Here is a 27,409-nt window from a genome sequence, read left to right as displayed (position 1 = left end):
CTAAAACTTACATCGCAACTTCCCTTTAAGAGAATGAAACTGAATAAAGCATTCGGTATTTCCAGATCAGATTCCAAAAGCACTAGAAACATTTAACAAAACCGTCATGCAAAGACCAAACTTTAAAATCAGTTTGTTCATACATTACAATTGAATTTTTAATTTTGACTAAATAAACTGTATATTTAGTTTTGTCAGGTAGAAGATTTTTTTTTCAGCTCGTAAGGGGAAAAATCATAGCGGTTAGAATTTCAATAATTGGTCGTGCCGAAGAACTGGTATTTCAGCTGATTATAAGTGACTGAAGTGTCTGTTTTAGACACAGGTATTGCGATTTCTAAATTATTAATAAAGTTGTGAGTTATATAATATTATAATATAACTGTTTATTTCAGGTTGTTTTTTGTTAATTACATTTACAAAAAAAACTTGTACTTTCCCAGTTTTTTCGTTGTTTTTGCATTGAGGATCCATAGAAGTCAAAAAACTTTAAGTTTTTGACTTCTAAGTTTTAAAGTTTTAAAACTTTAAATCGTGTGTATATAAATATATATGACGATGGTAGAAGTTGCACCGTGCCTGAACATATTAATGTGTATTATATTCATTCAAGTCACTTTCACTCAGCTTTGTAGTAATTAAAGCACTGTCGGTATGATGGCAGTAGAAACGAACAGCAGTCGTCACAGTGAGGTTAGGTAGGTACTACTTGGCGTATCTGTGTGTCGTATTGCTGTATAACAAACCAACAGCGAATACGGGAATCATCATATATAATTTGATGACACACTTTTTAAATTTATTAAATCGCATGCTTCGAACCACATACCAGGTATTTTTTTTTTCTTTTATTACTTATTATATGTTTTTTTTTTTTGATAACGTAATTAATACAAAATAATATTTATTTTAACATATAGTTGTCTCGTAGATTTTATATTTATAAAATGCATTATTTTATTTTATTTGGTACTAGATTATTACTTATTTTTTTAATAAATTTCAATTTGTTTTTTACTAATTACATGTAAAAATAAGGTAATCAAACTTCTCAAACTGTAATCTAATGTGGAATAGGTAAAAGAAATTTTGATAATATTTGTATACTGTTTAACACTTTCACAACCAATGATGATATGGTTCGATGTGCTAAAAGTCTTCTATGTACTCCTGAAGTTCCATTGAATGAGCGTATTATTTTTCCCTGCATACACTGTAATTTTGTTTTTTATGTGAAAGTAAGTAAGTAGTTTTTTGTGATGAATGCATCATTATTTTTCCTGCATAACTGTAAAGTTATTTTTTTCTGACTGATAGTCCAAAAGAATAATTTTTATTGAACCTTTATATTTACCGTAGTATTGTTTTATATATTTTTTTTTTATTTTGGCAAAAATGCTTCGTTATCTTTTTCTAAAATTTTCTGTTCTTGAGAATTTTATTTAAATCTCCTTCGCTCGACCTAGGGTTTCTGTAACAGTTAATGATAGTATTTGAAAGGTCGATCTAGCGTTTCAAATCTCGGATTTACAATAGCTATAGTTGTAATTAACTACAACGAGAAAAGGTCACCTAGGATAGTAATGAAGAGAACCGGTTTCATTGAGTCGAATAAAGTAATGTTACAGTTCATTACGTCAAACGTACCAAAATTCATTCTTCCATCCTGCTAGAAAAAATTGATGCGGAGAAACTCAGAGTAAAGAGTTTTATTATATAAATTTACAGAAAAAAATGTTCTTTTAATTAAAGTAAATCATTTTTTTTTTTATTTCTCGACTTTAGCTGGCTTTTATTTTTAATTATTTTATTCTGTATTATTACTGCCATTTTACTTAAAATTAAGTAAACCATAATTTAATTTAATTTTTTTCTTTATATCGTTCGGAAAAAAACACAAAAAAAGAAAACAAAAACATTTTACCGAATGGCTTGGGTCAAATATAAATTCCCATTCACATTCAGGTAAAGTTTCACACCCCCCGATGCATTACTACTGGCACTCTTTTCATGGCCGATTATCGTTATACAGAGTGTATCACGAAATTCCCTTGAAACTTTCATAACCTATTCTACTCCTGAAAATAAAGGAAACAGTTCATATAAACACATGCCCTAAAATGTTTCGTTTGCAAGTTACGACTATTGAAAGGTTTCGCTCGGATTTCAACACTCCGATGAAATGAGGTCGTACTGAAATTTTTACGTTAATTAAGGAGCAGAATTAGTGATTTCTTGTAGATTTGGCCTGAAAAATTGAATAACCTAAATCCCAAAAACTTCTCTGCAGTAGTTTTTGAGAAATATGGAATGAAAACCAATGGGTTGAAGTAAAACCCTCTATTTTATGTTTGACATACAATAACTTTATTAAATGGGTAATGAATACATAACAATTTTAAACAAGACTTGTAGAGAATTTAATTCTGATCAAAACGGTTTAAGATAAGTTGAATAAAACAAAGAAAAGTTTAAAAAATTTGAATTTTATTTAAAAACAGTACACTAGACCAAAGTGCATTCATTATACGTATCAGATTTTAATAAATGTTCAAAAATGAGTCCGCCATTTTCAACAAATTCCTTGTCACGCTTCAGTACTGATTTTGTTGCTCTTTTTAGTTCTTCAGGGCTGTCCTTTAGTTGCTCACCCACATCCATAATGCGGATAATTAATTCTTCAAGATAATGTATACAATATTTTTCATCCATCCCCAGACGCAAAAATCTGAAAGTATTAGATTAGGGGATCTTGGTGGCCAAGAATTGAACCTCTACAACCAATCCATTTTAAGAAAAATTATGATTTAAGTTAGTGGAAATTTTGCATAACAGAAGTGGAGAGGCGCGTCATTGAGACTTTGCGTCTCAACGTTAGAGGAACATCAAGTAGCTGCAGCAGTTGTTCTTGAAGAGAGTGAAAGTAGACCTCAGCATTTAAGCGCCCAGGTAATATGAATGGTCGAAACAGCTGATTGTGAAGAAGGCCGCACCATACATTGACACTAAATCGGGGTTGAAAATTACCTTCCACCGTTTCATGAGGATTTATTTCTGCCCATGTATGCTCACTGCGTAAGTTGTTGACGCCATCTCGAGTGAAATTTGCCTTTCGGTAATAAAAACGTGCTTGTAGAGTTCTTTTCAACAGTTCAACAGCTGTTGAACTGGTTGTTTATGATAAGAATAAAACTTGTTTTGTTTATGTGTCCTCTAAACCATCGATGCGAAACTCCGATCTGCTTAGAAAGTCGTTGTGTGCTGATGCCTGTACTGCAATGAACTGCAGCGATAATAATTTCATCAATAACAGCGTCGTGTTGGACAGATCGTTCGTAGCTGGTACGAATATTAGGTAGCGAGCCTGTTTGCCGAAGATTGCGAAAATCACGATAAAGTTTTTAATATCTGGAATCTTGCGATTCGGAAAAAGTATTTCATATTCTACTGCAGCAACTGTAGCATTATCATTACACACACCCATATCAGTTCATTCCTCTGTTGTAAATAAGTATGACATTACTTCAATGACAGAATGATCACGTTCAAACTAAAATTCACAGAAAACCTTTGATAACGACAGCACAGTTCACAGTACTCGATGTACTTAATTGTACCTGACTGATTTAAACACTAATACAGTTTGCGCTTGTTGATCAGCTGTTGTTATTTTGTCAACTTTGAAATAATAGTTTTTCAAATAATTTTATTTATTCTGTCAATAAAAAAATTATTACCTATTAATTTTTATTTTACAATTGTGTAAATTGTAAAGTGATGCAAATTGTCATCAAGTTTTCAGCTCTAACTTTGATACTCTATGTAAAGAAAAACATTAAAAATCAGGCCAAATAATGAGATGACTGTCATACTTCACTCGTTATTCAATTTATATTATTTCTAAAGTATAATTTATTAAACTTTGTTTTAGCGGTGAAATTTATGCCTCTGTACAAAAATAATAGCCTTCCAAAACTACGAGGGTTATTTTTTTTTCAAGATCCGATCGGTCGCGAAATAAAAACCCGCGCAAAAACCGGATGAATCATTGCGCATATGTGTTGCGCAGCGTGTCTAGTATGGCCTTCAATCACGCCGCGTAACTTCGTTTAGTTCTGAACACGCAGCTAGCACGTAAACATGTCTACAACAATAGAATCTCCCACCAAGTGTGAAGTGCGCGCGGTAATTCGATTTCTTCAGGCTGAGGGGTGTAATGCAGCTGAAATTCATCGACGAATAAGTAATGTGTACGGTGAAACTTCAATGAGTGACAGCAAAGTGTAACAATGGTGCAGGAACTTTAAAGCAGGACGTTCATGATGCAGGCGGTCAGGGAAGGAAGCGAGTGTCAACCGATGATCTCGTTGAGCGAGTGGATGAGGCAATTCGAGAAAATCGTCGGTTCACAATTTCTGTATTGAGTGATTCGTTTCCTGAAATTTCAAGGTCAGCTCTCTATACCATTGTGAGTGAGAGACTTCAGTACCGCAAACTGTGTGCGAGGTGGGTTCCCAAGATGCTGTCCGACCATCACAAAACAATGAGAATGGACGCCTCCCTAACGTTTCTTCAGCGCTACCACAATGAAGGAGAAGAGTTTCTGAACAAAATTGTCACAGGGGACGAGACATGGGTCCATTTCGAAACTGAAGAAACAAAAGAACAATCCAAACAGTGGATGCATTCTCATTCTCCCAGTAAACCAAAGAAGTTCAAACAAACCTTCTCCAACAGAAAGTGTATGTCTACCGTGTTCTGGGACCGGAATGGAGTTCTCTTGGTGGAATTCATGGAACGTGGCACGACCATCACTGCAGCCTCATACTGCGTGACTCTTCAATGTCTACGAAGGGCAATTCGGAATAAGCGGAGAGGAATGTTGTCTTTCTCCATGACAATGCTCGGCCCCACACTGCAGCTGTAACAAAGAAGCTCCTGCAACGTTTTCGTTGGGAAGTGTTTGATCACCCACCATACAGCCCGGACTTGGCTCCATCCGATTTTCACTTTTTTGCTCACATGAATCGCTGACTAGGAGGACAACATTTTGGCACAGACATCGAGCTGCAGACCAGCGTAGAAACTTGGCTGAAAACACAGGCGGCTCCGTTCTATGACGAGGGTATTGGAAAATTGGTACCACGCTACGACAAATGTCTAAATCGGAGTGGCGACTATGTAGAGAAATAGCGAACTATGTAAGTACAAACAAAAAAATTTTTATTTTCACTGTGGTTTTAATTTCGTGACCGATCGGACCTTGAAAAAAAATAACCCTCGTTTATATTTTACTTTACGGGTTATGGCATCCACCGATCGACCTAATTTGTTATACATTATATCAGCAGCAATATAATTTAATTGCATTTTTATCAGGATGTTATTTTTTCTTATCTTTTACAGTCATGTTTTTTCTATATTTTTATGGCATAAACGATCTTGAACGTAAATTCAGTAAGTAATAGAATAAAATTAACTACTTGTATCGAAGATAAATCCTACATAAATTATTTTTTTTTGTTCATACTATTAATACGCTGTAAAGTTCATTTAACGTTTCGTATTTCTTAATCTACCTTTCTCCAGCATCGAATCCACTTTGTTAATGTCCGTTATAACAAAATAAAATTGATGTATATTAATTCTATAAAACACATAAGTTACAATTATGCCCAACTAATACATAAATAAATTTTAGACAATTAACATTTCATTTTACTGATTTGAAAAGAAAATGCTTTTTGCTTCGAAATTTTTGGCCTTACATTCTTTTTGTTGCCTAGGTTTTGTATGGCCGCTGATTAAGTTCTAAATTAAGTTCTGTACTTTTTAGTACATTGGATAGATCAAATTAGCTTGGGACCGATGTCTGAGTGCATACATAGACTACATTTATTAATACTCTTCAATTATGACTATGCATTTCCATTCACAATTTGAAAATGGTAGGGTTGAAAACAACTAATCAATAAAAACAATCAACTACTTTTTTATTTTTATTTTTTAGATTATTACCGACTGTCCTTATGCCTACACTAAGTGAGCTGAAGGTAACCAACCTTTGCCAACCGAACTGTCGGCTGGCTTAGGCGGGACGGGCGAGCGGGTTTTGTTGTACTATCTAACCAAATTGCAACATCCGATTACTATAATGAATGTAAAATCTAAAGGCGAATCTACCCTACAAGCTGCCTCTACTTGCCTTCTCTACCCCACTCCTATAACCCGGCAAGCGGAACACATGCTACTACTAGTTGCGACAGAATTAATTCTGTCTGCAGTGTATCCGAAACGCTGACATTTGAAACATCGCATAGGCTGCGGGATAAATGCACGCACATCTAGACGAGGAATTCCAGCCCGTACTCTTTCAAGCAAATTAGGTCAGTTAAAAGTAAACACATTTGAAGGAAGAACTTCTCCATTTCTCCTCATGGTTAACCTGCGGAAATAAATCACTCCTTGATTAGACATTTCCTCTTCCGTGCAATTAAGAAGGTCATGGCGAATAAGGACTCCTTTCGACGAGTTAAGTGTAATGTGTGGTTGAACAGACACAGGGAACTCACCGATCTTCTTTATAGAACCTTTAAGCTTTGATTATCATTTACGGTTTCGACGTACAAACCGTTAAAAGTCTTGTCTTGCGAATCTCCTTAGCAGGACCACCAGCACAATTTGTGATTTCTCGGGCAATCAAGAATGGACTGACTTCTGGAAGTTTCCATTCTCTCTCGTTATCACTAGATGCCTAAGTTTGGGCGCACTGTTGCTGAATAGAACTTTACGCAAATCTTATCTAATTCTTTTAGTATCTTTCTTTATCTTGTCAGATTCCTTGCTTCATTACCGCTTCGCTTCTGGCGAATCGGATAGTGCACGTAAACACCCTCTGCCAAGTTTGTTTGTTCAAGAATTTCCATTTACTTTGATCCCTTCTGTAGCAAGGCTAACAGCCGCCAGGGTACACCCTCACTCCAGGACTACCAACCTTGGAGGTCCGATCGGGTACTCTGATGGAAACGGCATTTGTTCTGGCAGAGAGCGGATGCTCAATCTCTGCACTAATTCTAGGCTCCTACTCACCGAAGCTTACAGAGCTCCCATGCATCGACATATAAGGGCACCTTCACTACATGCTTGCCATCGCAGGGGGTATGTGGACAACGGAAGGGTCTCCGTTACACCTGCAATAACATCGACCCTGGCCGCTACATCGCCAGCTCTAAGTCTGGTAAAAGTTCATATCCAAATCATTTAATTATCTATAATTTGCAGGTGGCCAAAAAATCCAATCCATCTTAGTGACCTGAAGGTGAAAGCCAGGTCAAACAACGCATTCCGAGGAAAATACTCGGCGCCCCATTAGCCAGCTAAACGTAATGTACGTATGTACAACTGTTGCTGCCCTGGACGTGGAACGTAGGTGTTGTGTTCCGTACGTGGGGATTATTATTTTTGTTATTAAATTATTTCAGAATAGGTAAAAAAATTAGGGATTATACGTCTGTTGAATAATCTGTTGTGAATTCTAAAATAATATGAAATCTACATGATGTACAGTGCAAATTTATTTAATTTATCCATAATTACCTGCATCCCTTTTTTAGAGGACAAACTTGTGAATCGCGTACATCTTAGGTTTACCCCTGTCACAATTTATTGTGGTTTTATCAAATAACTTAAAAAAACAGAACCGAGGAATATATAAGTTAAATTTTAACTTGTTCGACTAACTTTAAACCATTGATTCCTAAAGTGGTCAAGGTGGACCCCCAGGGTTCCACGGGAGACTCGATGGGGGTCTACGTTGGCGTGACAAAAAAATGGGGGTTCACAATTCGTAAGCGGGGATCCACGAAAATTCATCTGGTTTCGATAGTGAAGAACTAAAATGTTGGCTTGACTTTGCGTATCAATCTAGGCAGATAATGTTTTGAGAAGCTCAGCGACTGTTACTTGTAAAAACTTGCATATTCCATATTCAGTACAACGAATGTGTCGAGACTTGCAAAGCGCCGCCACCGCCGTCCGCAACGCTTGTTCAGACGTGCAAAGGGACGAAATACGACATTTGGTGTGTGTGCTAGCAGTCTTGCATGAACTTGTTTGATTCTTCACTAATATAAAAACGATTGCCAAGGATAAACGTTACTCATTTGTTTCCGGAATTTCGAAAAGAAAAGTAAAGTGAATAGATGTTAGCGTTTGCCAGTGTCGGAAAAAGTAGTAAGTAGTTACCTGCTTTTTTGTTATACTTACTTTTATTTTATTTATTGTTTATTTATTTATTTGACAATTTATTGTACACGTCAGTAAACAACAAATGGACAAATTACAAAAAATATGTAGGTACAAAAGGCGAGGCTTATTCCTAAAAGAAATCTCTTCCGTTTAAGGATTTATTAATTTTTGGTCTAAATTTTTTTTTAGATATATAAAAAAACTATTGGAATCGACTTAAAAACTGATCCTGAACATACCATTTCCCGGTTGTAACCCTTATTCTGTAACACGTTGTATATTTTCATAAATTGTACCTGTCTTTACATACTCGTAACGTGCATCAAAGTAATAAATAAATGATTAAAATCGTTGTTGTGATATCAAAATATTGGTTATTTAAAAGTATTTTCTATAGAATTTACAGAAATATATCAAAATATAATTAATGAAAAAATGTTTTACATCGCATTAAAATCGGTTCAGCCATTTTCATAAAACTTTATTATGGATCTTACCGATTTATTGCTTTTAATAATTAGAATCAGTTTGCCGCTGGTACTTTATTTCATTGCAATAATTAATTAATCCTATTCTGTTAAAATAGTCATATCCTGTTAAGTAAGACCGCCCTGAGATTACTAAAACAAAGTTTTTTTTTTTCATTTACCAGTAGGTAACTGATACGAAACATGGCTGAATCTAAGAAGAAATGTCGACTGTACAGTGTTGATTATTTAACAGTTGGATTTCTTCCATCAAAGGCAGACAAGCGATTGCCTATATGCCTTTTGTGCAGCAAACTTTTGAGCAATGACTCTATGAAACCATCGAAGCTCGAAGATCATCTAAGAAGGTGTCATCCTGATAAAATAGGTAAAGATTTGAAATATTTTCAAACATTGAAGGAAAAATATGAAAAGAGACCTACCGTGCACAGTATGTTCGCTTCAACGTCTGAAAGTAACGATGATGGCTTGCGGGCATCGTACAATATTTCATTACTTATAGCGAAATCTGGAAAACCGCACACCATTGGAGAACAGTTAATTTTACCCGCTGTTGAAGAGGTTTTAAAAACTGTTCTGCACAAATCTCCATTTGACATACTCAAAAGAATTCCTTTGAGTAACAACACTGTACAAAGACGTATTGATGAAATGAGCTCTGATATTGAAAGTTTCTTGTGTAATTATCTGCAAACAACTCATTTTTCTATTCAACTGGACGAGTCAACTTTACCTGGTAATGAAGCATTATTATTGGCATATCTTCGATTTGTTATGGACGAAGAAATTCATGAAGAGCTTCTATTCGCAAAAACTTTGGAGACTGACACTAAAGGTGAATCAATATTTAATGTCCTGAGTGATTTTTTTAACGAAAAATCAATTCCATTCATAAACGTCATTTCGGTGGCAACAGATGGAGCTCCTGCCATGGTCGGACAATATCGTGGGTTTATAAGCCATCTTAAAAGAATTATACCAGAGGTAACTGCAATTCACTGTGTCATCCACCGACAACACCTAGTAGCACAAGATAAGAAGCAATGCATTGAATACGTGTTTATTTGTCCAATTGTGCGATGAAAATGATGAAGACTTCCAACGATTGCTCTTAGATACTGAAGTACGCTGGTTGTCGAAAGGTGCATGTTTAACAAGACTTTACTCACTTTTTGAATCAGTTTTAGAGTTTCTGGAAAGTAAAGATTCAGATTTAAAAGAAAACCTGATCACTTTGAAAGCTTACATCGCGTATTTGACAGATTTGTTCAAAAAATTTAATGACATTAACTTAGAATTACAAGGGGACAGTCTCAATTTAATAAAAACAAAAGGTGTAATTTCAGCTTTTCTTGGAAAATTGAAATTTATGAAACAAAATATTAGTCGGCGCGTATTTTCCCAGTTTTCAAACTTGTCACAGGTAGAATGCCTTGATGAGGATATTCAGACATACGTTCAACATTTAATTGCCCTGCATGATGACTTCAAAATCAGATTTGAAGATATTCTGACGATGGAAATACCACCACGGATCATAAATCCATTTGATGAAACGGAAGTGGAGAATGTGATATTACAAGAGGAGCTACTCGAGCTTAGCACTAATGAGGAGCTGAAGGTGAAATTTAAAAGAGGATATCAAACATTTTGGCTGCAGGCAGAAATACCAGAAAAATATCCTGGACTGTGGGGAATTGCGAGAAAGCTTTAGATAGCGTTTCCCTCGTCATATCTTGTCGAAAAAAGTTTTAGTGTCGTTACAAACCTTTTATCAAAAAAAAGGAGCAGATTCAATATCACAGAACGGGGAGATTTGCGCTTATTCCTAACAAAACTGAAGCCAAATATTGATAATTTTCTGTCAATCCATCAAGTACATCCCTCCCATTAAAATTGTAACTATTTTGTGATTGTCATTGCAGAAGTTACATTACGTTATTAATGTTTAATTTTAATTATATTACGACAATTTTATTATATTACATTGCAATATGATAACAATAATAATTAATAGTGTAATGATTACATATTTGAATAAATGCAACACAAAAAAATATACTATTTTTCTTTTGCTTTTTACCACTCTGAATGGGAAGTTTTCTAAATAAAACAAGTGTAAATTGATCGCTTTCTTGTGCTGTGAGTAGAAGTCAAAAATGTAAAGTTGGATGGAAGAATTTTTTTTGATTGGCCAACTTTACTTTTTTGACATCCACTCACAGCACAGTCAATCAAAAATTAACCAATCAATTCTCACTTTTTTCGGAAGCTGTTAGTTCGTGGAACTCAGCCGTAACGCAAATTTTCATAGTTAGATCTAATCTTCACATTTTCCGTCGACTGGAAATATGGTAGAAATGTAGCTGCAGGGGGTCCACCGGAACCAGCAAAATTTTGAAAGTGGTCTATGAGAAAAATAAGTTTGGGAACCTCTGCTTTAAACCTTCAGCTTTCATATGAAAGCTTAAGAGATTTTTATAGATTGTCTCTATAATAATTAATATAACATACTTATTAACAAGTATTTATATGTATGTAATGAATTAAAGTCGATACTGCAAAATATTTCATAATATCGTTAATACAATATCGAGTTTGAAACAATAAAGTATTTCATATCCGATTGAATTTTAAACTAGTGAATAGAACATTTTTAAAATTATGTAGAAAATGTAAACTTTTTTTACCTTCGGGACCACCGTTAGGTATTGCTGCAGAGAATGAGATGAATGAACATTTTTGTAGTGTTGAAAATATCATGCCTGACCGGAATTCGAACCCGGGACTTCCGGATGAAAGACGGAGACGCTACCAATCGCGCCACAAAGGCCTTAGACACGATAAAGGGGTGGTATGTGATACGTCATATTCAACGGTTCAAAAGTTATACTCCATTGTTTCGTAAAGAAGAATAAAAATAATTTTCCTGGGTTTTAGTTTTTCAAACGCCAAAAAGGTTGTATATCTCATTTTGTGTTATTTTGAAAATAAACAATTATCTTCGTCGATTGTTTGATAAGGGATGACTAAAATTTCTTTCATTATATATTATTGTTTTACCGATCAAAAAATGTTTTAAATATCTGATGCAATAATTCTATCAGATCTTTTTCTACTTTTGTTACAAACTCGCTTTTTGTTCATAGTGAAAGTAGAAAACCCTATATCATTTACCGCTATACCATTGTTTTAACCTTTTCAGGCAGGTAATTTTTAAAAAAAAGCTAATGTCGTACATAATTAAATATGTTACATTCCTTATTGTGTTGTGCAATATGGCTTTACAAATAACTATCTTAATTGTAAATACTACTCGACATTATACAGCGTTATATTAACTGTATTAAATATTCTTCTACGTCAAATTACCTATAGTCTTCCTTCTTAAATACGAAATTACATCAGAGAGCGTGCAATCCTGCTAAATCACGATAATTCTCATTGATATTAAGTTACTTGCATAATATAACAATTAAATTGTCGGACCTTAATAATGTGTAAGCAATTCTTTATAATTAAACTAGGTGAATTTCAATTATTGCGAAAAGAGCTTTTAATTTCTTAATTACGTTCATTAATGTGCTATTGTGTTCGCCTAAACAATAATGTGCTTAATTGCATTGCTTAAGTAAAAAAAACAGTTTTTAAACAAAATGTTTTTCGTTAAAAAAATTTAAAGTTAATATTATTGAACCTCTGAGAGTTATTTAACTCGAGAATGGTCATATCTGAATCTTTAAAAATCTCGCAAGTTATGTACCCGTAAAGGACAAATAAACCGTAAAAGTTAAATAAAAATTAATAATATTAATTCGAATGACATATGATATATTTTGTAAAATCAAAATTATTTTAATCGTCTTAAAAAAATAAACCTTCTTCAAAAAAAAGTCATAAAAATATACTTTTCTGATATCGAGTTGTCATTTACACGTTCTATCGGATGTATTTTCTTATATCTTTACTCTCCTAATCTAAGAGTAGCTTAATGAGTTGGATACTATGTGTTTTTGTACTTTTACATCTGTTTTAACTTTGTAGAACAGTTCTACTCGAACCCGTAAATGAGGTTGGATATACTCGAACGATGATTTAAATGACGGTCGGTAGACGTAATTTTTTCAGTCAAAAGGTCAGAATTGCTTGTAAATTGTAAAATATGATATAAAATAATAGTTTTGAAAGGGAATTTTTAAGATAAATGTATCACTGGAATATTTACAAATACTTTATAAAATAAAATGTATATGTATTACATTTATTATAAATAAATTATTTTTAACAAATAAGTATTTATTACAGTAAATAATGTTTATTATAAACAAACGTGAAAATAATCACAAAAATAACTGAAGAGCTTGTCTTCAAACCCAGTTAACTCCACCTTTTTTTTATTTTCAGTTTTCTTTTTTATTTTAGTTAAGTTCACCTTTTTTATTTTCAGAAGAGCAAGAATGCTGTTACAAACAATTGCAGGTATATGAGAAAGCTGGTTTTTTAAAAATAAAACTATCGGTTACCATGCATGTTAAAAACTGTTTTCATGAACAGGACGATATATTTTATAAGCTTATTTAAGTTTGCAAAACGCACTTGACCGGTTTTCAAATTCAGATCGGGAGTTGACTACTTTTTCAAATCAGTTTGTAAATTTCAGAAGAACCCAAAATGAGAAAGAGTCATCCAATTTTACAAAACTGTAATTTGCTTTTATTAACAAAAAAAAAAATACAAATTTCTTGAAAAATTATTTTACACAGATAATAAATATTATAAATAAATTTCTTAAGTAAATTACAAATTTTCTTATGAAATGAAGTGAATGTTAGTATTATTACCTGTTACTTTAATAGGTAACGTTGAAAACACCTCTTACAACAGCTCTTTAAAACAAAAAAATTTTAATAAAAAATGAATCTTTTAGGTTTTTGTGTTTCTTAAATTTGTGATGTTCCACATCATCCACCATTTTTTTCATGATCCATTGTAAAACTAATAAGGCTTTGAAATTTAGTAAAACTGAACAAATTTGAACCAGACTCTAAAGTTATAATTTTTTTTTTTTTTTAGTTGTATTTGGCAGTTATTGAAACAAAATAACTTTACAAACCTACAGAGCTAGTGAATATTAGTAGAACAATATATAATGTTTAATATTTTTTAAAAAGTGGAGTTAGCAGGGCTAGAAAACGAGCTTCTCAATTAAAGCAGCACATCTGATTAATCACTGCACTAGTTTAGTTTTAAGGCACTTAAAATAATACCAATAATAAGAAGTTAGAATTAATTATGATTTAGAATGAGCCAATCAGTCTATTTTCTTCATTACAGTATGTGTCCTTAATTAAATTCATGAATGAAAATATAATGCAATAGTACAGTCTTGTTTAAAAGTTTATTAAAAAAGAACAAAAACTTGGATGCATTTCTTATCTTAAATTATTGTGCTGTAATAAAATACTTTTTCAGCAGTACCTCCACTTTGGTGAACATATTAAAGATACAGAGAATCATTGGTCTATTTATCGAATATGAGGTGAGTGTCCTCTATCAATCTTTTTTTATTGTGATGATTTTTAGTGAGTCACTAATAATTAGGGATAAATTGTTATAAAAAGTACAAAACTGAATTCTTTAAGGGAGTATCTGAAAATACTCATGGGAGAGCAATGGAATCATTGAATTTAAATGGCTGAAAGGAATTCCTGCGTTACCATAGAATTCTACAAAAGTGGTCAAAGCATGTCACTCATCCAACTGATGGAAAATACTGTGATTAGATGGCATTACCCATAAGCCCTCCAAACCCATGAGTTTAGCATTGAAATTAGAGGAGTGGATAAGATATTCTGATAAATTACAACAAAAATTTGACAATTTTATGCTGTTATCATTTTCTTTTCTGTAGTTAGGAGACAAAATTTTAAAAAAATAAGGGAGGAGCATTTGTTTTTAATGACCTGAAAATTTCAAAAGTAACTGGATTACATTGAAATATTCATTTATTTTACAGTGATGAGAATTAATGAAGAGGAGTGGTGAATATTTATTTCCTGAATATCATTTTACAAGAAAACAGACTATGAATACCATTGGTCTGCAAAAGGTTTGTTTTCTACATGATTAAGATCATTGTTTGAAGGGAATGCATTGCCAGAAATGTTATAGAACAATGATATTGACGTCTTTAAAATTTTTGAATGACTAGTAGATCTCTTAATCTCAATATACTCATAGCGGAGCACTTTGGAACTATTCTTAAAGATCTATCTCTGATCATACAGAACATGACAACAACCAATGTTATCAAGCCATCCTTTTAGCACATCTTATCACATTCATCATTTTGAGTATATTATGTACTTAACAAAAACTAGCATTTCATGCACCATATTTTTTAGGAAAAAAAGTCAAAATCACCAGAATGGTAGACGTACTTTATATGAATATAAATATCTGTATGAAGGGTTATTAAAGTTGAACATACATAGTACTGTATCAGCATGATATCTTAAATTTTCTGAATTGACATCTTAACAAAGGTTATGGTGCAAATTTGTATATTCAGCTCATTAAATTACAAAATCCCTTCAACCTCTTCAACTTTTCCTAGTGTCCCTGGCACAGAAAGTTTGTGTTTTATGGGTATATTAGTATCATGTTTTAGAATAACTTCTTCCTCATGCTGAGTGACCAACAACCACTGCAGCTACAACATGTAAATACATTGTAAAAGGTGTGAAAATTTTCAGAAGAAACTACATATTTCTAATGAAGTATGTTGTATAAGCTTGCCTCTCAAACTGCCAGTCAATGGAGACTTTAGAAACTTAGGAAATAATAAAAAAAAATGAATGGGTTTAATGTGTTTAATAGGTTTCCCATTAGGTAAGGAAACTGTTCTGAATGTTGCATAATATGGGTAAACAATGATAAAATGTTATTAAACGAAACTTTCACGTTTGAAATTTTATCCTTGCTAGAAATCCATATTTATTTTGACACTACCATCTGACACATTCATCGAGCAGTGAAAATCATCAGCTTGTTAAATAATGGAAGTCAGTAAACTCATCTTGCCAGCAATTATCAACTTCTTTTTTTATCACATTTAATTTCATTACTGATTAATAGAATTCTGTATATTATTAAGTTATCCTCATTACTCTGAATGTTAATCATAGATCTAGGAGGCCATCTTTGAAGTGACAACAATATTTGATGGTCAAAATTAAACATTTACTTCTCATTTACCTCAAATTAAAAACAGGTACATGATGTACAAAATAAAAAAAAATTTATTTTAATTTTAATTCTTGCTCAGTCTTTAAATAGTTCAAAAATATTTATTTATACCAGATTTTTAGCAAATCTTGTTTCTAACAACTTCTTTCAGGAGAAAGTTTCCATCAGTTGTGAATACATTAGTCCATTATTGTTGGTGAAATAAGCAACAAAATTATGAAAGTAGGCTATTAAAATATAAAAATTTATATATAATACTCATGATTATACAATAAATAAGCAGATGCACTGTTTGGTGGTGCTGTTTGATTAATGGTGAAATGTTTATATAGAATCTAATTTTAAAGCTATTCGTCATTAGTTAACTGTCCTTTTATGTAGGTAAAGTTAATGTTTTATATATTTTTATTCCTAAATGGTCTCATGTGTTGACCTTTACAGCAAAAGTGTACAAGAATGAAAGTTTCAGAAAAGCTGACATTACAGTTTAAATTAAGTTAAATTACAGTTTAATATATTTAATTATACTAGCTTTTACCCGCAGCTTCGCTCACGGTAACCATCTTGTCTATGTTGTTAGGTCTAATATTACCATCTGCGCTAATCGCATCTTGTAGATGAATGTAATTTTCAGCTTGTAATTTTCGTTTGGTTTACAGAAATGTAACAAAGGCGTTTGCTTTCTACTTTAATATACATATCTACCAAGAATTGATGAAAGAGTTGCCTTGACCGTGAAAGGAGATTGAAGTCATGTTCTCGAAGCATCATGTGATACGCATAAAAATCCATGCAAGAAACGTTTTTATTGGGAACTGGCTGTCTTGTTGTTGGATTAATGACTGGAATATTGAAATGATATCCTGGCTCACCTTTACTGAAAATTAACGGGTACTGCAAAGCATCATAAAATTTATGAGTATCGGCTACGCATTACAGAGTATTATCATGTGCCCATAACACTATGTCTTGATGAGAGCATGGGTCACCAGTAACCAAAACAGCAACTTCATTGATCATTGGCGCATTATAACACCTCTCTTGTTCGCCACGTGGAGTCCGATCAGCATGAATGACCACTATGTAATTATCTGGAGGCCAGTTTTCTATTGCACTTTTAAAGGAATTTACCAACAAATTGTGGCTGTGTAACATTCATTGAATTTTCAATACTGTATCTCTTTCGACTCCTTCGATATACTGACAACGACGGTTTACTTCATTTTCTTCATCACCCATAAAATACACCTGAAAAAATTTATGCTGTTCATTATCTGCTGGAAAAAGTGATCCAATTTGATGATATATCTGCCCTTGTACAGTAAAAGTTGGTGAAAATCCGGGCATTCTTATCACTTTATCTACTCCAAAGGATGTCATTTGGAAGCAAGAATTATACTTTCTGATTTTACTTAAAAATTGCTTCGACTAATTTGTAACACTTAAATGTATAGTTTTCAAAGGCTCCTCTGGTTCACCAAGTAAAGGAAGCGAAACTTTTCCACTGGAACAGCACATTCCAGCAGTTTCATCTTTCCATTTCAAAGCATCGCAATGCTGACATTTTCTATTCATCGAGCCAATACCAATTAAAGAATGTTTATGGTATTCAAGTGAAGGATCATATTGAAATCCAGAATTATTAAATACAGACCAATTGTTACGCATGAAATTTCGACGGCGCGTGATTTGCATTTCTGCATGAACGATTCTTCTCGCCTGCGACTGTTCTGGAGTTTCTCTCGCTCTTATAGCTGCCTGCTGTTCAGCTTGTCTTTCTAAACGAATTTGTTTTTGAATTGTCGTTTCAGCTGCTTTTAAGGCAGCTTGCTCATCTAACCTTTCTTGTCTCTGAGAACCTGTTTCACCAGCCCTCAAAGCACATTGTCGCCTCGCTTGTTGTTGTCGTCTTAGTTCTGCGTGAGCGGAAGATTCTTGAGTTCGAGCAACTTTTGCCGCCCGGGCCCATAATGAATCCCTGGACAGGTTAGATTTGCGCATCCGAGGCATTTTAGAAAAAAAAACAGTAAAAACTAAAAATTAGAAGTAAAACAATAATTGCACCTAACCTCAAAAACTGGAAAAGTTTTAGTATTGCTTAGAAGTGACAGAAGAATAAAAATAAATATAGAAGGATTCGAAACAGCAGAAAGCACTATACTCAATTGAATAGTGACTTGACCATCGGTATTAGTGTTGGATTGGCACTTTATTTCATTTACTTACTGGAACTCCAGATGGCGTTGAATTTGGTCAAATTTTTGTCGGACGATCAAATACCAAAATAAATTTTTTTACCGTCCCGAAAAAATATTGTTTTTTTTTTACTAAAAAGTCTCCTATGTCCTTCGCAATACCTTTGAGAATATGTGTACGAAGTTTCACGATGATCGGTTGAATAGTTTCTGCGTGAAAGCGTAACAAACAAACTCACATTCACATTTATAATATTAGTAAGGATATATTATGTAAATTCAATATTTTTTTTTTGTCTAGTCATTTGTCTGGTTTGATGCAGCTCTTCAAGATTCCCTACCTAGTGCCAGGCGTTTCATTTTGATTACCCCCTACATCCTTAACAATTTGTTTTACATATTCCAAACATTGCCTGCCTGCACGATTTTTTCCATCTCCTTGTCCCTCCAAGATCAAAGCGACTATTCCAGGATGCCTTAATATGTCTGTAAGGCTGTAAGCCTGTCTCTTTTTTTAGTTATATTTTTCCAATACTTCTTTCTTCATCGATTTGTTGTAATACTTTTTCATTTGTCACTTACCCACCCATCTGATTTTTAACATTATCCTATAACACCACGTTTCAAAAGCTTCTAATCTTTTCTTCTCAGGTACTCCAATCATCCAAGACTCACTTCTATATAAAGCTGTGCTCCAAATATATACTTTCAAAAATGCTTTCCTGATGTTTAAATTAATTTTTGATGTAAGCAAATGATATTTTTGACTGAAACCTCATTTTGCCTGTGCTATTCAGCATTTTATATCGCACCTGCTTCGTCCATCTTTAGTAATTCTACTTCCCAAATAAAAAATTTCTTCTACCTCCATAATCATTTTCTATTTTCACATTCAGTGGTCCATCTTCGTTATTTCTACTACATTTCATTACTTTCATTTTGTTCTTGTTTATTTTCATGCGGTAGTTCTTGCGTAGGAATTCATCCATGCCATTCATTGTTCCTTCTAATCTTTTTTACTCTCAGCTAGAATTACTATATTATCAGAAAATCGTAGCATCTTTGTCTTTTCATCGTGTACTGTTACTCCGGATCTAAAATGTTCTTTAACATCATTAACTGCTAGTTCTATGTAAATATTAAAAATTAAGCGCGATAGGGAACATCCTTGTCATACTCCCTTTTTTATTACTGCTTCTTTCTTATGCTCTTTAATTATTACTGTTTGGTTCCTGCAAATGTTAGCAATCAATCGTTCTTCTATCTCTATACTTGAACCCTAAACTTTTTAAAATGCTGAACATTTTATTTCAGTCAACATTAGTTATCAAATGCCTTTTCTAGGTCAATAAATGCCAAGTATATTGGCTTGTTTTTCTTTAATTTTCCTTCTACTATTAATCTAAGGCCTAAAATTGCTTTTCTTGTCCCTATATTTTTTCTGAAACCAAATTAGTCTTCACCTAACACTTCTTCCACTCACTCTCCTCTCAATTTTTCTGTACAGAATTCTAATTAAGATTTTTGATTCATGGCTAGTTAAGCGAGTTGTTCTGTATTCTTCACATTTATCTGCTCCTGCTTTCTTTGGTATCATGATTGTAACACTCTTTTTAAAGTCTGATGGAACTTCCCCTTTTTCATAAATATTATACACAAGTTTGTATAATCTATTGCTTCCTCACCTGCACTGCGTAGTAATTCTGCAGGTATCCCGTCTATCCCAGGAGCCTTTCTGTCATCCAAATCCTTTAATGCTCTATTAAATTTAGATCCCGATATTGTATCCTCTTTGATTTCCTCTTCTTCCTCTATAACACCAAGTTCTAATTATTTTCTCCATATAACTCTTCAATATATTCCACCCACCTATCAACCTTTTCTTTTGTATTATAAATAAGATTATTTAGCACAATATTAGATTTTAATTTATGTACCACAAAATTCTCCTTAACTTTCCTGTATGCTCCATCTATTTTTACCAATGATCATTTCTCTTTCCACTTCTGAACAGTTTTCTCCCCCTCTTTCATTCCTTTTGCTCAGCCCATATTCACCCAAAATATTTCCTTTCTTGCCTTTTCCAATGCTTGCATTCCAATCTCCAATTATTATTAAATCTTCATCTCCTTTTATGTGCTTAATTGCTTCATCAATTTCTTTGTATTCACACTCTACCTTATCATTATCATGGGCACTTGTAGGCATATAGACATTAACAATCATTGTCAGCTTAGGTTTTGATTGTCCTGATTACAATGATTCTATTGCTAAGCTTTTTAAAATACTCTACTCTCTTCCCTATCTTCTTGTTAATTATGAAACCTACTCCTGCCTGCCCTTTATTTGATGCTGAGTTAATTATTCTAAAATCATCTGACTAAAAGTCGTTTTCCTCTTCTAGTCAAACCTTGCTAATTCCTACTACATCTACATTTAACCTACACATTTTCATCTTTAAATTTTCTAACCTGCCAACCTTTTTAAACTTCTAACATTCCACGTTCTGAATAGTAGAATGTTATTTTTTAATTTTTTGGTAACCATTTTTTTAATAGTCCCCATCCAGAGATCCAAATGGGGGACTTGTTTACCTCTGGAATATTTTACCAAGGATGGCACCTCCATATTTGTTACATGAAAATGTAGAGAGCTACATTTTCTGATATTGATATAAGGTCCTCCTGACCTAGGCTCTTAACAACTACTGAAAGAGCTGCTTCCCTCTTTCAGGAATCATTCCATATTCTCGCTCTCAGCAGATACCTCAGATATGGCTGTTCCTTCGGTCCAGCTTCCTGCTAGTCTGTATCACTGAGCTCAAGCCCTCTCACCATCGGCAAGGTCTCATGATTCATAGAGGGAGAAATTCAATACACATAAAGTAGCTGTCATATATAATTTTATGTAATAGTAATTTTTCAACCAATTATTCTAATTTCAAACCTCACTATTCATTACAATAAATACACAAAAGAATTTATCTAATAAATTTATTAAATAAATCTATTTTTATTAAATTCTTTTATTAAAAATCTGTTCTAAATTTTCTTTTTAGTTTTAATAACAAAAAAATAATGTTCTGGAGAACTGAATTGCGGTCAGTAATAGCAGTTGTATTTTATATATACATACTTGATTCAATTGTCGCTACACCAACCGATTACCGAAACAGAATAACTGATGAGTCTTTAAGGTCATCTTTTGCTTTAAGTAATAAATTGGAAAATGAAATTCTTCAACAGGTAGAAGATAATGGCTACATTAAAAAAGTCAGAAGGACAAAAAGAGAATTAAATGTTATTCAGGCAAAAATAGTTGATTTTGTAGATGTAAGTATGCTATTTTAATGAGTTAAAAGATTTTATATGTATAGCTAATTTTATATGTATAGCATACATATTGTACATTTTACTCTTTATTATACTCTTATATGGTGATTGTTCAATAACAGTTAGTGCAACAGCTCAATTAAATCTAGACATAAACTAAATTATTTTTGTGTGTTGAACATTATTTTTGCCAGCTGTATACTATTACATCCACCATAAGCAAATATAATTATACTTAATAATGCTGCTTCAATATGTTAGCAAATACCTATGAGTAAAGTAATTGCTGTATGATAGCAGTTACACATATCAGTCGAGGACATTGACATCATAAATATTACAGATAAGGAATCAGTTTGAAATATTGTTATAAAAATTAATCAGTTGAGGATAAAAATAATTTAAAACCTTTATTATTTTAGACAATTTAGTTTTTTTTATCTGATGAAGGAATCCTTTCAAAATCATGTTGAAGTTTTTTTTTTTTTTTAATTCAGAATGTGTTTATTATAATATCTTTGTGATTGATGCTAGTTTTCAGACAACTAGGCTGTTACATGATTTTATCATGCTACATATAACATTTTCATGAAGTAAATACTAATTCTAATATGTGCACCTTACATAATCATCTTACTAGTTTACGACTGGTTTTACTACTGATTTCTTCACGAATATAAATTCACTTTTGTAATAAATCCTAGTAGGTAATCACATGATTTCATTTTAGTTGTGAAAGATGCATTCACACACAAGACTTACCTTTGAATAAGGATGAACTTTAATGTAATAATGTCAACTATTTATACTTGGAACCACATCCAAATTCATGTGATTATGTGTTGTGTTTTGTAGTAAATTTGACTGTCTTTGTAACCTAAGGCCAAACTCAATATTGATATCATCTGGCTATCAATACTGTTTTTAGTGTCAAGGATTAGAATTTTTTTAATGTGTTTAGTTTGGGATTATACATAGTTTGCTAGCACTCTACAAATTATACTACTGAGACTAAAGCAACTACTATATCAGACAGACTACATGCATAGTAAACCATTGACTTGAAGAATACATACAAGCATGATACACAACATCCAGTGAATTTTAATATGTTACAATTTAATATGTTAACAAGAATCACATCCTATAATCTTTATATTCAGCACATAAAGACATAAACTTGCTCAAACAGTATGAATTTTATGTAACTTATTAAAGAGCTACAATATATATATCAAATGATGGTACAATCTAATGATGGTACATAATGGTACTAATGATGGTACATATCCTTTTCCAAGAAGGTCTTTCAATAAAATGAGACAATGTGTGGTTGTCTTAAATTTAACTTTATACATCATTCAATCTTTTTTACTTTGGTGTGAGATTTGTTGAACAATGGCTTCCAAATAACGCATCTTTTTAGGATAGTTAGGATAGAAATAGTATTTGTTCTAAATGTTTATATTTCACTCCTTATCTTAAAGAAAAGCTGTAGTGTCACAAAAGAGTGTCTTATGAATACCAGTTATTGTATTGTTCTTTATCATCAGGGGTCCAATAACATTTATAGAACTAGTTTAAATTATTCACCTGCATTTGTTTCTATAAAATTTCCACAACATTCAAATCGTTTTGTTGTTTAACTTTGTAGTCTTTAATGACTATTATGCTCTAATTTGAGATTTTTTCAGATATCCTCATCAGATTTATTCTTTCATTCTTTATAACCATTCTTTTCAATTTTGGGTAGCCCACCAGTCACTTCATCACAACCAAAGCAATTCAGCTATCATTAAATGAAATAAATATTATTATGATATTGCATGACCTCTGCATATATTACTAAATATATGACCACTGCATGGAAATAAAAGATTTTCACTAAGAAAGTTAGAAAGTTATTAATATATTCTTTTGAATTGTGGTTTTAGAGTGTGTCTTAAATTAGATGGGTTTCTATATTCAAAAATAGGATATTTCAAAACAAATACGAAAAAAAAGTAGATTTTAATTAATTCAGTTGAAGAAGAACTAGGTTAGTGATTCATATCCTAAGATATATAGGATTCTATATAATACATAATTTTAAAATACAAATAGGTGAAAAAAATGAAGTATCAAGTATTATGATGGATATATCCAAAGATTTTGATGTCATAATTATTCTACATGACAAACTATTTCTTTGGTGGATAGCTTTTTTGTTGAATAGCTTTCAAAATAATTAATTACCAATAGAACAATCAATGAATATTTTGAAATAATACTAAGAATGGTAACTATTATTTCATTAATAATAACAAGGTTGAATGAGGTAGGGAAAGAGGTTTCTCTCATCCACTGCAGCATATAAATTAATCCAAACACAGATGTTACTTAATAAAAAGTTACTTTAAAAAGTAACTTTATTTAGAAAAAAAAATCATATCTGTACAATTTGTGAATATCTATCTAGTAATTATTATGTTCTCCTTTATTTTTAATCACTTCATTTGCATGATTTGTCATCAGTTCAACAAGTGTATAACACATTTTTTTTATTTCTTCATCTTGAATCATACTGATATTATTGTTTAATAAGAACAAATTTTGACGTACAATTCATCTTTGAGACTCTGTTTTTGACTACTGCTTAAAGATTCTCCATTGGGTTTAAGTCTGGGGAGTTGCCTGGCCACAGGAGCATTTTAATGTTTAATTCTTTGAATAATTTTTCCTCTTTTTTCCATTATGGCATGGCACCAAATCTTATTTGAATACTCCTTAGCTTGTGGGAATTTGTTTTGAAGTTGTATTGCAACCCTTTCCTTCAGAATCTTGGTATATCCATCACTTTTTAATATATCATCTACTGGAAGTAATGAACAAGGGTATTCAAATATGAAAAAACCCCAAAACCTTTTTTTTTCTGGACACGTTTAACTGATTGTTAGATATGAGTCAATGATACTTTTCTAACATACAAAACCATTTGCCTCTGAACATAAAAATATGTGACTCATTGGAAAACATATTTTTTTTCAATTTGGTCCAATTAGCATGTGCTTTAGCCCACAAAAGCTTTTTTTGCACACTGCTGGTGTTAAAAGCAACTTTTTCAATTGACTTTAAAGCTTTTCATCCAGCTGTAAGAAGTTGGGGGTCTAATATTTGTTACATGTAAATCTGTTCCGCAGGCTGCTAATTCTCAATTTAAGTCCACAGCAGATAATTTTGGATCAAGTTTACTTTTCTCACTAATAACTGATCCTGTGTTGGAGTTGTTTTTCTTTTACAGCCACATTTGCCTTTTTATTTTATTTCTAATGGTTACATTTGATAAAAATCTAATGTTAAGTAAACATATTAACAACTTCTATTAAAAAAATAGGTAAAAATATTTTCTTATTGAAACAAATAATTTTTATCATTTGGATCTGTTAAAATGCCTTGATGTTGATTTTGCTCACTCACCTTATGGTATAGAGATGTAAACGAGGAGTGCAGCTGAGAATCATGTAATTAAATTATTTAAATTATCCAAAAAAATTAATATAAATAGTTTTCAAATTTCTACTTGTTGATAATTTAACAAAAAATAATTTCCTGAATACTTTTTGGAACGCAACATTTTCAAGATGATTCTTTATATATTTATAAATAAATATAATTGATTATGGTGAGAAAGGGCATATATAGTAACTATATAAGAAATATTCATAACCTTAAGATAGAAATTTATATTTACATTACATAAATGTATATCTTAAACAAAGAATGGAGTGTTTTGCTCTGGATGGCATTTTCCAATTTTATTTTGGGGCCTAGAATTACAATGAAATTATAATCCCTACTTCAAATTTGATCATAGAGTTACCAATAAGAACTGTTTTCTAATGTATTTATGTAATAATTTTTAGTTGTTATTTGTAAATATTTAATTTAAATTTCTGCAGGCAAAGCCAATAGTTGATACAATGAAAGAAACAGATAAGGATGGTAATATGGTAGATCATGTGTTTGGTAAAAAAATTGTTAAAGCTGTTGAAAACTTGTCAAATATAATCAACTCAGTTTTTTCAGTAAGTAATTTAGAGTAATTTTTTTTTTAGATTTTTCTTTAAGTAGTAATTTTTTCTGAGAGTTCAGATTTATTTATACTTTTTCTAATTCTAATGACTGCTTCAGTGAATATCTTTTTGCTGTATGTATATTGTTTGTTTGATATTTTGTCTGCCATGTAACTTTTGTATTCCTCAAGCATAAGTTAGGTAGTTGAAAGTTTAGGATTAGGTTTAAGTTTATTATTTGGCTCGCCCTTAACTCAGTACCAAGTCTCCAGGCACCTAGAAAAATCTACAAAAAAATTGCCGTTGTTGGTACTAAGGAAGGAAAATCTCAATTATATGAATCAATTTGAATGGAAAAATAATAATCTTAAAGAGGAAAAACAATGAAGAGCAAAATTGAATAATTATAAAGTTGGTTACAAATCCAAAGTACCATATATTCTACTTGCAAAGGTTCTGATAAAGCAGCTACTAAAACAAATGACAATCAGTTATTGTTAGTTTTTGATAACAAGTATTACTGGCGTAATTTTTATCATTAAACACTGCATATTATAAGTAGTAGATGAATACATGAATATAGCTTGTTTAATATCATGCTATTTATTTTTCATACTGTTTATTTTAATGTTTTTTTTTTAAAGTCAAAAACATTCTGTTTTCACAATATAATTTTTTTTGGATAAACTTAACAAGGAGTTAAAATGTCTTAAAAGACTAAACATTATTACAATGCTTAATCCTCATTAACTTTTTTATTTCAACACTTCTGAAAAGTTTAGACTTTCTTAAGTATAAAATGAATATCATCACCTCCTTTGTTAGAAAAACTGAATTAAGTTTCATAGGTACATTTGGAAGCCAGAAAAGTGAAAGACTAAAAATTTTTAAAATCTTAGTTACAACTACATTAGACAGTAATGAATGAATAGTGTTAATGAATTAAAAAATATGGATTTCTCACTTGTCTTGTATCCTGTATATTTATTTTTTTTAATTTTAAATTTGAATGGAATTCTATTTAATTGCACTGCAAAGAAATGAAAAACATTTGTTAAGTTTATTGATAATGAAATATAAACCTTATAATTATTATATATTTTAATGATAAATACACTATTTTCAAGAAATCATCTGAAAGGTGCAATAAGCACTAAAATAAAATGAACCAAACACTCATTATATCTTAATATAAAAATTCAATAAAAATTACTGTAAATACAGTTTCTAGAAAATAAAGAATGGAAAAATTCATAATTTTATTAGTAACAAATACCTAAAGTTATAACTCATACCAAAAAGAGAATTCTTAATAAATTTGCTTTTGTGTCTGATTTTGCTTTCCTTTTCAGTTTCCTGTCAATGCTGCAAGAAAAGCAACCAAAAATGTTACTGAAATATTAAATAATGTTGGTGGAAAGATAGTTGGACTTCAGTAATGATCTGATATGTTTCATATTTCAAAAATTAAATTATTTATGAATTACACCAAATGCAGTTGATCAAAGAAACTTGTTAATTTAATAAATAACATTTTAATGAGAATATATATACATCTTAAGAAACAGCAAAATACATACATAAGAGCTGGTCAAAGTGCAATTTGGATATAAAGAAAAGTAGTATTACACTTCTTACATAAATATTTTTGTATACACATATTTATCCAGTGTTATTTAATATGTACATTATTCTAATATTTCATTAGAAAGTAAATATATAACAAATGTGTTTATAAAATGTGAGTAATAAGTTTTACTACTATATGGTTCAAGTACTATATAGTTTTAAGTTTTTTGTTTAAAAGTATATTATTAAATTGCTCATGTTATTAAAAAATGCGTGTG

The 27,409-nt window shown here is 31.7% G+C and overlaps 1 protein-coding gene across 6 annotated transcripts; it reads left to right on the top strand.

The window, feature by feature from the left end:
* Positions 1–645: 645 nt before the first annotated feature.
* LOC142320289 (uncharacterized) lies at positions 646–27,409 on the top strand. 6 transcript variants are annotated; one of them, XM_075357992.1, is made up of 6 exons: positions 646–832; positions 12,780–12,870; positions 14,211–14,274; positions 21,237–21,510; positions 25,449–25,574; positions 26,915–27,409. In XM_075357992.1, exons 3-6 carry the CDS (start codon positions 14,270–14,272, stop codon positions 26,999–27,001), a joined length of 492 nt encoding a protein of 163 aa, XP_075214107.1. In that variant the 5' UTR covers positions 646–832; positions 12,780–12,870; positions 14,211–14,269; the 3' UTR covers positions 27,002–27,409. The 6 variants fall into 6 exon arrangements, with proteins under 6 accessions (XP_075214107.1, XP_075214108.1, XP_075214110.1 ...); XM_075357993.1 differs by having other exon boundaries at positions 14,208–14,274; XM_075357995.1 differs by lacking the exon at positions 12,780–12,870.

This window comes from Lycorma delicatula, chromosome 2, assembly GCF_047948215.1.
Source record: "Lycorma delicatula isolate Av1 chromosome 2, ASM4794821v1, whole genome shotgun sequence".
Classification (NCBI taxonomy): domain Eukaryota; kingdom Metazoa; phylum Arthropoda; class Insecta; order Hemiptera; family Fulgoridae; genus Lycorma; species Lycorma delicatula.
The sequence above is the reverse complement of the archived record's forward strand: the minus strand, read 5'-3'. Positions and strand labels throughout refer to the sequence as shown.